The sequence below is a fragment of the Anser anser genome, assembly GCF_964211835.1.
Source record: "Anser anser genome assembly, chromosome: 1".
NCBI lineage: Eukaryota > Metazoa > Chordata > Aves > Anseriformes > Anatidae > Anser > Anser anser.
In genome coordinates this window covers 119,128,777-119,141,619 of record NC_139720.1, presented here as the reverse complement: position 1 = coordinate 119,141,619, position 12,843 = coordinate 119,128,777, and the positions used below count along the sequence as shown (strand labels likewise).

The following is a 12,843-nucleotide window of genomic DNA, read 5'->3' as shown; positions in this document are numbered from 1 at the left end:
TGCCTGAAATAGAGCTAGCCAGGAAGCATAACGCCCCCATAATTGCTGAAAACATGCCAATAAAAATGAATAATGATGAATAAACATCACAGTCATCTTTGTGTACAAAAGCATTTTTCATACCAGTTAAGACTATTTTACCATATCAGACTGGTGATTGTTTCCTGATAGCTTTGAATATATGCCTAAGTAAGAAAGTGGACTTGAAAAGCTAAAGATATATATCACAGTCAATAAAAATGTTCATTAATACTCTACAACACCATTCACAGCTTGATTCTTACCAATTTTTACCAACCTCTAACACAATCTCTTTGCAAATTCCCTCTTGAGGTTACGCCAGTTGATCTACTTGGGAACATGTTTTCCCTCCTTCTGCTTTCATAAATCCCTTGGATAGACTTTGGTCTAGGGTTGTTTATTTGGATTTTTATTTGTTTCAGAGGAAAGTGCTCAAAAGCTTGAAGCATTTTATAGAGCGTCATTTCCTTTACTTTCCTACTCACATTGTACAGCATTGTATATTTATATGTGCTATATTAACATTCATCATTTCTGTTACTGATAAAATCCTTGGAAAAAAAAATAACAAATGACTCTGTAAACATCATTAGCATTGTAATCTAATTGAAGAACCCAAATCTGGTGTGATATTATCTAAGATACTGTTCCAAAATGGAAAACTGCCCTTACAAAATACAGTCTCGCCTACAGCTAAGGCTCGAAGTTACCACATATCCATGCATGTTGGTGCCCAGATAATGGGCTCTCATCAGAACTACAAAGTCTGATGTGTGGAAGAGTTTGGGTTATTTTTTGCAGTTTTTCATGTTCCAGCTTGATGTCATCCAGAGAACGAACCATATAAGTGTCAGAATGAAAATGTGTGTAAATGTAGATTTAGGTGAATTGAGTTTTGCAAAAGGCTCTCATACTCTCTTGAGTTCATCTTTGTGCCTGCAGAACAGACTGCTAATCAACACAGATCATGAGTTAATGGCAAAAATTTGAGCTGGTGGTAATACTTAAGATGACAAGTTCTAGGATATTTCAGCTAACTCTGTTGATGTTGATTAAGACACAGGAATTACATGGCTTTAGAATAGCTTAGTGTTGGTAATTATGATCTTAATGATAATTAGTATTCTAGTGATAATGTATTTTTTGCCTTATTGCACTAAGGTTCTTTGTATTTACCTGTCAAATGACATTCATAAAACAAATAAAGTAATTATTTGAAGAATATTTGAAGAAAGGCACAAATTACATGGTGCAAGTGAATGTAGAATAGAGAATGTTTTCTATTTAGACAAAATCAATTTATTTTAATGCCAGCGTATTTTTTTTTTTGTGAAAATCTGTGTTCCTGTATTCAAATGCATTGGCAAAATAGAACAGCAGTGAAATCAGGAAGAAATACACACTATGTATGTCTTCTCCAATGTTTATGACTGATTTTACTCATCTCTTGAGGTATCAAGAAGATGGAAAAATAACACTTGCCTGTGACTACTGATGGCATGACCTGAAAAGTTTGACTTCTGCACATGAGTATTCAGTAGGCAAGATACACTTAGTACAATAAAGAACTCAGTGACAACATTTATCTTTGGATATTTTTCTTCCTGATGTTTGACCAAGAAATTGATGCATCTTGGCTCATTCTTACATGAATGTTTTTTCGTTGTTGACATAGCTGTGATGTCAAGTGAAAGCCTTGCTTTGGTTGTTCCACTGTACTTCTCAGCACCTTTTTTTTTTTTTTTCCTGGTGAATGTGAAAAATCTGTGTCAGTCTTGTGACTTTATATACCTTCACATTAACAATCAAGCACATTCTGCAAACTCAGTAAATTATTACTACAACTCATTTACTGCAGCAGACAAAAGTAAACTAGACAGATTGCTGGGATACGATTTCAGCAACAGTAGTTTCCTATACTCACCCTCTGGAGTTGCCCCCTGTTTGTTGTTGTTGTTGTTGTTGTTGTTGTTTGGTTTGGTTTTGTGGTGCATAAGGAATAGGGCCCATTGGTGAGCATTTCTTTATTGTTAATCTCTCTGATCTGAACAGCAATTAACTTATTTCCTAATCAAATGTTATCAGGTTGGAATAAAATATCCTTTACTGTAAAGTTTTCAATTAATTTGTTTCCCATTGATTTCTGACCTCTTCCAGATTTATCTTTGAAAATGTGGTCATAAAATTTCTGAAAGGAGGATCACTCTCAGTATGACACATCACCTGCTTCCTCTCCTGCTTCTTGCGTCTTCAGCAGGTCCTTAGCAAACCCTGATGGACCCTGCTGTCAGATTGGCAAGATACACTTGATCATCTCCCATTGGGGTCATCCTGGTCTCAGGCAAGGCTTCAGCATCTACTTGTTTTGTTTTGCTTTGCTTTGCTTGTTTGCTTGTTTTTTCTTTGCTTTGCTTCGTTTTGTTTTCAAATCCTAGATGTCTGCAGATCTACATATGTCGAGGTAGAAGTATTCCAAGGTCTCTATTACAGAGATGCTAAGTGCTTAGCAGATAGGCAGTTCTGACAGCAATTGCTATTCTTGGAGGCTGCTAATGCCTGAGGTAAATGCTGGTTGCCCCTTAGATAGGTTTTTCAGTCTTTACTCCAAGGGTTGAGGCTCCTGTCATGTGTATTTCATACTTTGATGTCAGCTCTCATCATTAGAGCTGCTCTAGGTAAATCCACTCAAAACTCTATTGCTCTTTAACAAGCCTGTTGCAGCTTCATTTAGCAACAGCGAATTTTTGCCAAGCTCATCTATCAGGTAATTATCTAGATGCACAGAAGTTTCCTATTGTAATTGAAGAGGATGTTTTTGTTACTTTCCACCAAACTTGGCTTCTGGATTATGAGGGAGGTGCCTCTTGGCAATGCTTATTGTTTGTTAGATTGCCTGCGACCTGCTCAGTGGGGCCAGCAGAGCTGCAAGAGGAGGTGTCCTTGCCAATCTCAAGAAGCAAAGGCATTTTTCCCAATAAGCACAACCAACTGTTGATGCATTGCATTTTCTGTTTCAGAATATACTTGTTGGGCTGTCCCCTTTTAACTCGCCTTGGTAGGCAAGCAGCAGCAATGTCAGTGATGATGAACTCCTTTGTCACTAGAGGGTTTCCCAGAGAGCAGTAGGGGTTTTGCTGTTTGCTGGCTTTGCTACAGCATCTGCCACTTGCGTGTCTGTAGCAAGCGCACCAAACTCAACTAGCCCTGCACAACTACCTGACTTTCCCAAGTACTTGCTTTTATTTTGGAAGGAGATTTATTATTCTGCCTCACATATTCTTGATGCCCACGGGTCGGGGAGGGGCTGGCCCCGCCTTGAGGGCGGTGCGTTGGGGCGGTGCGGCCGTGCGCTCCCCGCGGAGCCGGAGCCGGAGCCGGAGGAGCCGGAGCCGGCGGCGCGGGGCGGGATGGAGGCGGCGGGGCCGGGGGGCAGCGGAGTGGCCGGGAGCTACGACGTGGTGGTGGTCGGGGCCGGCATCTCAGGTGGGCACGGTGGGCGCTGAGCCCCGGCAGCGCTGCCCCGTGGGCGCCCGCCGGGGGCTCCGGGTGCAGGGAGGGGGATAAATGAAGGGGAAATATTCCGCGTGGGGGCGCGGGGGGCGTCCGCTCGTCGGGGAGAGACCCTAGGGAAAAGTGGCTTAGGGGTGCAGGGTGGCGGTTGTGCGTCCCGAGGTGGATAGTGGGGTTCTTTCGGGTGTTTTTGGGTAGCTCTCGGGGTGCTGGGGTTTGTGTCCCGCTGATAAATACGGCAGAAAGGCGTCGGGGAGTACCTGTAAAGGCAGGCTGGGCTCTGGTGCCTTGGGACGAGCTGCTCTCTAGACAGCCAAGTTCCCCCGGTGCGACGGGCTCTTCGCACTTTGCCAGGACGGTACATCCCAGAGTACTCCCCAGATCTACTTTAACCCTGGTCCTCGTGCTTAAAAGAGAAGTCATTTCTCTTAGGACACCCAATGGTACTGCAGGTGAGCCTGTTGCACAGTTGGGGAAAATCCGTGTTTGGTTCGTCCATCGGATAGATGCCGTGTTAGCAGCTTTGGGCAGGTTTCAGGGAGTCCTGACTTCACTAACGATTCAGAAAAAGTGAGTTATGTGACTGAGTGACTTCACTAATAATGCAAGCATTACTGCTATTGCTTTAGATGAAATTAGTTTTTGTTAGATTTGAGGAGTTGGAGGTTTCCTTTCCTTAACCTGCAATGAATTAATGCACAAAACAGGATGTTGCTTACTTAATTACATTTTTCAGTTTCACAAAACAATTATTTTTTTTTCCTAATAATTATTTAAAAATGCAATAACGTATAAAATAATCTGTAGTATCCTCAAACAGATGGAAAGGGTTTAGACCCGAGGTTGGCTTGCTTTTTGGTTTTACCAGATGCCTGGGTATTCTCCTGCTAGCACAAGTCATTTGGTCTTCATCCTTAAGGTTCCTGTAAAGCACACGGTTCCCTTAGGGAATTACTGCCCATGCTGTGTGCAGCTGATAGTGATGTGATATTATAATGGTTTCTAAGGCTCCAAGAAGCCCTTTGTCCTCAGAGGGCACCGTGCTCCTCTGACTTTCTGATCTGTTAGTAGTATTTTGGAAATTGTGTTGGGCATTTCATACTGGTATCTTGACTCACTAGTATGAGCATCAGTAAGTTACTTCAGAACACTTATTCCTTGGATTGAAGCCTACTGTCAAGTCTAAAATGGAGCCAAGCAGGAAATTTCAAGGCGTTGAAGTCCCTGAAAATTTGATGGTGGCATTAGGAGGACCAATCACAGCACTCTTGGGATACAGGAACGTTTTTCTTGCTAGTGGAAACCCTTAATGTCATGCCAGTGGCATAGAAATTGGTGTTTACCTCTTACGAATTAGAACAGACACCATTTTAAGTAAACAGCCTTAGAAAAATGAACAATAAATGCCTTATTTCATAATTAATCCATCTTTAATACACAGTACCATTCATAGCTGTGCACAGTAATTCCTGTTAGCTCTTGGTCTGTTTTGCCTTGCACACAGCTTCTCTGCCGCTACTGTTTCTATACCAAGATGCCTACACCTCAGCTACATAAGAAGTGCCGATTTCTAGTCCTAACTTTTTTTTTTTTCTAGTATTTTTGTTCTAGTGAGATAAATAGTAAAGCATGCTCCAGTATGGGCAAGGTTTCTGCCTCTATGGCTCTGTGATCCCAGTCTTGACTTGCTGCTGCTTATTCCTCTGAAGATACATTTGCAGTTGCTTCATCTAATAGAATTACTGTCTCTTCTGCTTCTGTTATATCTTAAATGCACATTACCCAATGCTTACAAGAAAGGATAGAAAATGTCGGGATAAGCCAGTTCTTTAATAGAAATACATGAAATGTGTATGAGGGATAAGCAGGCTGCTTGTTATATTGAGTGAGCTTCCCAGCGGTGAGATTGTGGCTTTTAAAAATATTTGTACAATGCCGAGCAAAATGAAGCTCAGATCCTGACTGGCACCTCTGGAGGTATCTGTTCCTTGGAGCAAGGAACAGTCTTGAGACCCAGTTTTTGTACAGCTGAATGCATTATTCTTGCCCATCCTCCTGGACTCTGTACACACGTATCTGTATGTGGCCAGTGACAGAGGCACTGAATCGATTGCCTGTAGGAAAGCACAAGCTGTGGACCAGGGAAGCTTCTGCACAGAGTACTTCACTTCTTGCAAGAAGTTTGCTCTGGTGGCCTCCACCACAGATCTTTCTGCAGATCTTTCTTCATATTCTGTGGAGTCATGTTCAAACTGTCCAGACTGTCTGAGCAAGTATGTTTGGACCCCAACACGGAGGGAGCTGCAGAGCTTGGGCTAAATTCCCCTTTTTATAGGGGCATGCACATTAAGTGTGGATGGTGGCCAGGAAAAGCCCCAGGAACACGTTTGTGTCATGCTTGATGGATAGTGTCTCCCTAATACAGTTAATGGTAATGACAACATTTTATACTCAAGCATCTTAAATAAACTGATACCTGAAATTAAAGACTTTCCTTGTACCCATGGGAATTTCCCATGTATATGCCTCAAACCTTGTTCCGATTTTGTGTTTATGGGATTTTCTAGTGAACTGAAGTTGCTGTTCAGTTTTGGATGAATTTCACAGTTTGCTCACACATTGTGGTTTAGGCTGTCATTCCTTCATTTGCCAGGAAGCAAGCTGACAGCACGTGGCACACCATGGACACATCTGATTAATTGGCAGGGTTGTAACCCTGACATCCCATCAGACAGTCCTCTGCCACTTTGGTTAAGGGGTCACATTAGCTGAGGACTAGTAGATGGTCATCCTCTGTGTGGACTAACTACTGTATTGACGGTTTCCAGAAGTTGTCCCTTTATGCAGCAAGTCACTGTCACACCTAACACATTGTCCCCATCCTAGCTCCCCTACTTGTTCTCCAAGCTAAAGCAAAAATTACAGGGAATTCAGATTTCGGCTCCATATCCCTGGGATGGAGCATACTCAGTTGCTTTGACGTATGAGGTACGTTGTAAGGAGCTCCAGCATGCTCACTCACTCCTTGGGGTCTGCATGTTAAGGGCTGGACAGCACTGAGTGCTCCAAGAGCTTTTAGTGAACACTCAGATATTTCAGCTTTTAAGATCTAGAAAATGACCACAGCGTACATGTGATTTGTAATTCCTCAAAGTTTTCTAACTAACTTTATTGGGGCATATTTTCCCGTGGATAACAAAATGTGCTGTGTTGACTCAAAGGCTACCTCCTTGCCAAATTTCAAGTTGCTGCTAGAACTTCCAAGTTCAAACAAACAAGATTTCAAAACCATACAAGAATGTTTGTTCCTAGAGATTTAGGAATAGCCAGCCAATTTTTACCAAGATTTTCCGGAAGGAAAAAAATAAAAGAATCAGCATGAGAACCACACCCTGAAAATTCAAGCTTAAGTAGTTCAATATTTGGCAAAAAAAAAGAGTCTAAGCAAAATATTCCAACTTTTTCAGTGGGAAGTTTGAGGTATATTCATACGCCAGCCTCTCTTCACACATGAATTTTAGACACTGGAAGCCCAGTTTATCAAAAAAAACGCATGGAGGATGAAGATTGATTGTCTCCGTAACGCAAACCAGATATGTCAGATATGGACAAATATAGAAAGGAGCAGGCAAGTCCAAGGGAACTTGTATGCAGATATGTTTTGGAAGAATTTTCAGCACATTGTGTTATGAGAACAAGGCACAAGGGAAACACAGCTCTAATTGAAGCTTGTACTGAGGACGGTCACTCTTTGACATGGATAGTTCTTATCTCCGAACAAAAACACATTTGTTTGTAGCTAGAAACAAGAAGATCTCATGGCTAAAGAAAACAGATGCTTAGATTTGCCAGCCACATGCAGGAAACAGCAGTGTTTTCTGTTGAACTTAAGGAGAAGTCCAAGGTCCACAAACTGTAGGAGAAGCTGGGATGTAAAAATGATAGTAATTAGTCTTTATATTGAAGTAAAGCATACGATGTGCCATTAGTTTGGTTATTTTTTTCCCCTCCATGGAAGAGCGCTTTGCCTTGGCATCTCCTGCTCCACACTTTGTGATTGACAACCTTACTGCCTGAGCTACCTACGCGTTGGCTGTGGTCTCTGAGTGAAATACCAAATAACAAGGAGATGCAGATTTTTCCTTGCTTGCTATAGTGGCAGCACAACTTGTCTTGTATACTGCTCTGTTTATTTTGACAGCATGCCAACCTGCTGGTGGGTGGCGGTGTCAGATAAACTGTCAAACGCACAGTTACTGGTAGAAGATATAATCAGCTACACCTGTGTAAATCTGGAGTAGTTTCCCATAGATTATTTTTTTCTAACACTACTTCTACGTTTACCCAGAATTTGACCTGTAGGAATGCAGTAGCTGCCCCCTAAGACATGTCCTGTGTTTCTCTCTTTATGTGCACCCTGTGCTGGGCTCTGGCTTGTTGGTCTGTTGCCACTTTCTGTATCTAACAGGAAAGCCAGCAGTTGGTGATAATATTGTCACTTGGTGCTAGAAATCCCTATAAGCCAGGTTTTTGGATGCAGAGATAAACAGCAATGTTTCAAAAGGCTCTCAGTTCCCCATGTACTGCTAGCAAGCTGAATGTCATTACGTGAAGAATTTACTGCAGGAACAAATCAATCAGACCCCACTGTGATTCGCTGGTTAGCAAATTCAGAGTTCCTAGGAGAGCACTGTAAATCTATGGTTCCTCCTTGAGGAGCAGATTTTGCACCATGCCTCCAGCTTAGCTGGAAGCTGTTGAAAGGTGGGGAAGAATATTCCTGTTAGCTAGGTAGCTCTGAAGTCTTAAGAGTATTATTTACTCCAGTGAGCAAAAGAAATAGCCAAGTCGTTAGGGTGTATCTCAAAATATCATAGTACAATGAGGATAGGGGTGGTACAGGTGTTGTGTCCTTCCCAGGAACACCAATGCTGATGTTCTTGGTATTTGTAGTAATGATGTTGTTCATAGGGTCACAGCAATATTTTTTTTCACAAACATATTTATCTGGTGATCACCGTTTAACTGATAAGAATTTATTCTGCATGCTGATCAATACACTTAGCAATAGTTAGAAAATGTGCATAAATACCTTAGATGTTTCCATAAGCCAAGTAGTATTAAGGCATCAGCTTAATAACTGTTTAATTGGTGCTACTCATTTTTGTATGTAAGGTGAAGGAGCATGCTCCTGTTTTAACTCCATGCTTGTACTACTTAACTTTTTTCTGCTTTTATTTTGGGATTACAGAGGAAGTTATGCTGGGCCGAGGTGTTTACTGCAGCAGGCTTTGGACTTAAAAATCATAGTGGGTGTGTACGTAGGAGTGGAATTGTCCTCCAAATACAATTCCCTCTTCATGTCCACTGTGTTTCTGTTAACACTGTCTGTGAGAAACTGTCTTTGTACCCTCCAGGACAAGGTTTGCATCTGTTTAAAGCATTTATACAGTAGTGCCATTGAAACCAGTTAGAGTGGCTTGCTCTCATTCAGCAGTGTACTCTGTAACAGAAAATATTTGGTCTTTTTTTGGTTGAAATCTTAGATCAATCAACTGGACTATGTTTGATGGGGGGAAGAAAGATGTATACAAAAATATTTATCTGGAAATGACAAGCTAAATATATGCACCATGATCCCCAGTGTCAACTGCAGTATGACGGGGATTATGAAACAATGCATGGAAAGACAAAACAGTTTCTGACAGTCAGAAAGTTAGTGTTGTGGTATTAGGCAACACTGAAAGGAGAAATGAATATAGACATGTGATCAGTGCTGTGCATTCTTGCTGTTCTGTGCAAATTTAAGGTATGTAATTTAATTAGTAAGTTCTTTTGTTTGTTTTCAGTGGCAAATTTAGGCCTTTCAAACTTTTAGTCTGAATAGGAAACCAGTTCCTTCGCTGTCAGCCTTCTGTGTGGTGTTGTCCATTAGTGACTCCTCTGGAGCCAGTGTGATGTAACTAAGTACATTCTGACTATATTTTAAACTAACTTGTTTTAAAACTTACTTGAGTCCCACAGTACGCTAAAAAATGAATGAATGCAAAATCTTGTAGGGGAGAAGTAGAAGAAAAGAAAGAAACGGAGATTTTACTCTACAGCTATGATAGAAATGTTTTGTATCTTTTATTGGCAGGTTCATGTTTACTTGGCAAAGAGACTTCTACTCTAATGAGAAATGATTCTGAGGTGACCGTTGCCAGATTTAATTACTCAATTGTACTTGGGAAAAGTTTCATTTTCCATCAGTGGAACGGTGAAAAACAATCACAGCGTTAGCATGTCATTACAGTGGAACTTTAGTGAGGATGTATTGACAATTGCCTTACTTTACTGATGTGTATTAGAATAATGAGTGAAAAAGTTTAAAAATCATTCTGCTGTTAAGATCAAAAAAATGTTGAGACATTCCATAAAGATTTTGTCCTTACATGATTCAATTAAAGATTGCTAGAACAGCACAATAATGGGCTTGTAGACTTTCATATAATGTAATTATCTCACTTTATGTATAGTAGGGTGGATTACCAAGAATTTTAAGGAGGAATGTCATATTAGGTTGGTTATGGTAACATCGGATTTGTAACACCCCAACGTTGGATGCATAAAAAGCAAATGCACTTTTTATAAGAAGCTAGCATCTAATACATCCAGAAAAACAGCAGACAGTTACCTTTTCTGTAGTAACTGTTAATTTTCTCTGTCATTATTTTGGTGTGCTCAATGGGACACATATGTAGTGGGCCTCAGTTTGAAGGTAAATGTCCCTGAAAAATGAAGCTTCTCTAATACGTTGAAACACCTTGTGAACTCAGTAGTACTTTTCAGACTTTGTACCCATAGCATGATCTTCATCACCAGCTATACGAGTGGCCAGAGGTACTGTAACAGTTTTGCTGTGCTGTAATGCAACTAATCTCACTGTCACTCAGGCTGCAGCTAATCCAGATAGAGTTTGCAGTGAAAAGTCATGACTTTTCATTGAGAAGACAGTGCCTGGTGGGAGACAAACTGTGCTGTCCGGGATATCTGTGATGGAGCAGAGCACCCATGGCTCCTGTTCATACATAACACAGGTGGGCCAGTCTTCAGTTCAAATATTTAATTGTTGCTCAGGTGATGCAAGTAATCTGAAGAGAATGGGGGTAGAATCTAAAACTTCTGGGCCTGCTGTTGTGATAGTCAGAAACGTTCTCTGTCTGGTGTGGTGGTATTTTTGTGGTTTCCAATTGTCACTACTTCCTTCACCGCCCCTCGTTACCCTGCACGGGTACTGACCTTGCATGTTTTGGAGATGTTGAGCATTCATCATATAAAAAGTGCTGTCTCTTGGAAAGATGCTGGTGATTTTTGCTTCCCATCATGGTGTATCAGTGAATCTGTTTGATGTACTGGATTTAGAGGGCAGATTTTGAAAAATAGAATTACTATACTTTACCATAATATCATGTTTCCAATGAGGTAACTTTTTTTTTTTTTTTTTTAACTCCCACCATTTATGCTACAGTATCTATTTATATGTGCTGTATCAACCCTGGTATTAAGGCAACTTGGAATTGTTCTCATAAATGCTTCTCTTATAAATGCCTCCCTATTTTGTAGGGAAACACTCCCCATACCATGTGGCTCAGCTGAGAGTCAAGCTCAAGTCTCTTAAGTCCCAGTTTTGTTCTCTACCTGTAGGGCTGAACTTTCCTCTCCTATAAGATACAGGCACGCTATGTTGTATTTTCCATCTGGCTACATACAAAACCCAGTATTCTTCAGTATTACTGAGTTTCGGCCGTGATGTATGCCTGGTACTCTGCAGATTGGCATAAATTCATCTTAAATTATTCTTTTTAAAAAACAAAACAAAACAAAAACAAAAAAAAACCTGTGCATCCAATGTTTTTATGCACTTGAAACCACTTTGCTTGATAGGATTATGACAATTTTCTGAAATGAAAGCAGCAGCAGTATGATCTGCGACAGCAGCAGTTGCGGGCTCTTAACAGCACTGCAGAATCAATTGGAGAAGAGCTTTCTTGTACAGCGTCTTCAAACAGAGGGAGCTTGGTATGAGATTGCCATAGAAACCCTTGTGGAGGATGTATAAGTCATCTCGTTTTGTTTATTCTGATCTAATAACAAGTGAATTTCTCCAGCCAGATACTTCAAATGAGGCATGGTTTTGGCAGGCTCTTTTCATCTTACTTAGGCAGACAGTATTTCTAACTCACAGAATGAGAGTGATATGTGGAAGGAACATGGCCAGTGATCTGGGTGGCTTGCAGCTTTATCTCTAGGCCACACTCAAAGGAGGTGGAGGACACAGTGAGGCACAACACCAGGCTCAGATACTGGAAGCCACGGTGTGGATGGGAAGGTGAGGAGGACATCTCCAAGCGTGGTGTGATGAGAGGGGACAGGCTGTGAACCTGTGTGAGGTGGCAGTGATAGGCATGTCTGTGCTGCTGTCCTACAGGCATACACAAATGCATCATGAAATACCTCGCTTGAGTCCTGGCTGTGGCGTGAGATGTCATAGCCCACTGCTCGGCGTGGCCTGGTGTGCCATGGTTGTAGGACAAGGTGGATATCCACAGTGTGACAGGATATTGTGGCTGTTTTCAGAGTACATGTGTAGCAGGGGGGCACAGCAATCTATTTTGAGGCTAATTATGCCCATGTATCAAAAGCACATGGGCTTTGTGACCTGTAGGATGCTTAAGACATGCTTCTGGAAGCATCTCTACCCAGTGCACTTTGGTTCAAACCAGAATGGAGCTGAAAAGTTGGGTTCAACAGACAGCTTCATGTAGATGTGTGTTCTCTGTGTGTGTGTGTTCTTGCTAGTCTTCAAAGAAAATTGTGTCTAGGCTTTAAACAAATAATTGCATAGTAACAATTTTCAATCGACGTATTTTGCTTGTCCCCTACTATTTCTGCCCAACACCCATCCCCTGCCTTTGTTGGTGGTTTTATTCTATTGGGAAAACAAAACTATTTTCATCTTATATTGCTCTCTTTTTTTTTTTTTGTATAAATATGCATAATTTTAAATTCGACCTTCCAGGTCTCATCTTTAACTTTAGGCTCTGTAATGTTAGGAATATTAAAACAATAACCACCTCTCTTTATGCTGTATCATTGACCTTTCAAGTTTTGTAAACCTGAATTTACAAATTGGCACTGCTTTTTCTCAGTCAGGCCCTCTGTCAGTTGACGTTACGTCATTGCTGTCCTGGTGTATGTCTTGCCCTTTCCTCTATAGCTCTGAAGCCTTTTTTTGGATCAGTCTACAGTGACACTTGGGTTCAACAATAA

The 12,843-nt window shown here is 41.2% G+C and overlaps 1 protein-coding gene across 1 annotated transcript in view; it reads left to right on the top strand.

The window, feature by feature from the left end:
* Positions 1-3,338: 3,338 nt before the first annotated feature.
* Positions 3,339-12,843, top strand: part of LOC310903592 (amine oxidase [flavin-containing] A-like) — a 37,370-nt gene continuing 27,865 nt past the window's right edge. Inside the window, exon 1 of the mRNA XM_083847102.1 lies at positions 3,339-3,504. Coding sequence (XP_083703228.1) covers positions 3,429-3,504 — 76 coding nt within the window. The 5' untranslated portion in view covers positions 3,339-3,428. The remainder of the gene's footprint in view (positions 3,505-12,843) is intronic.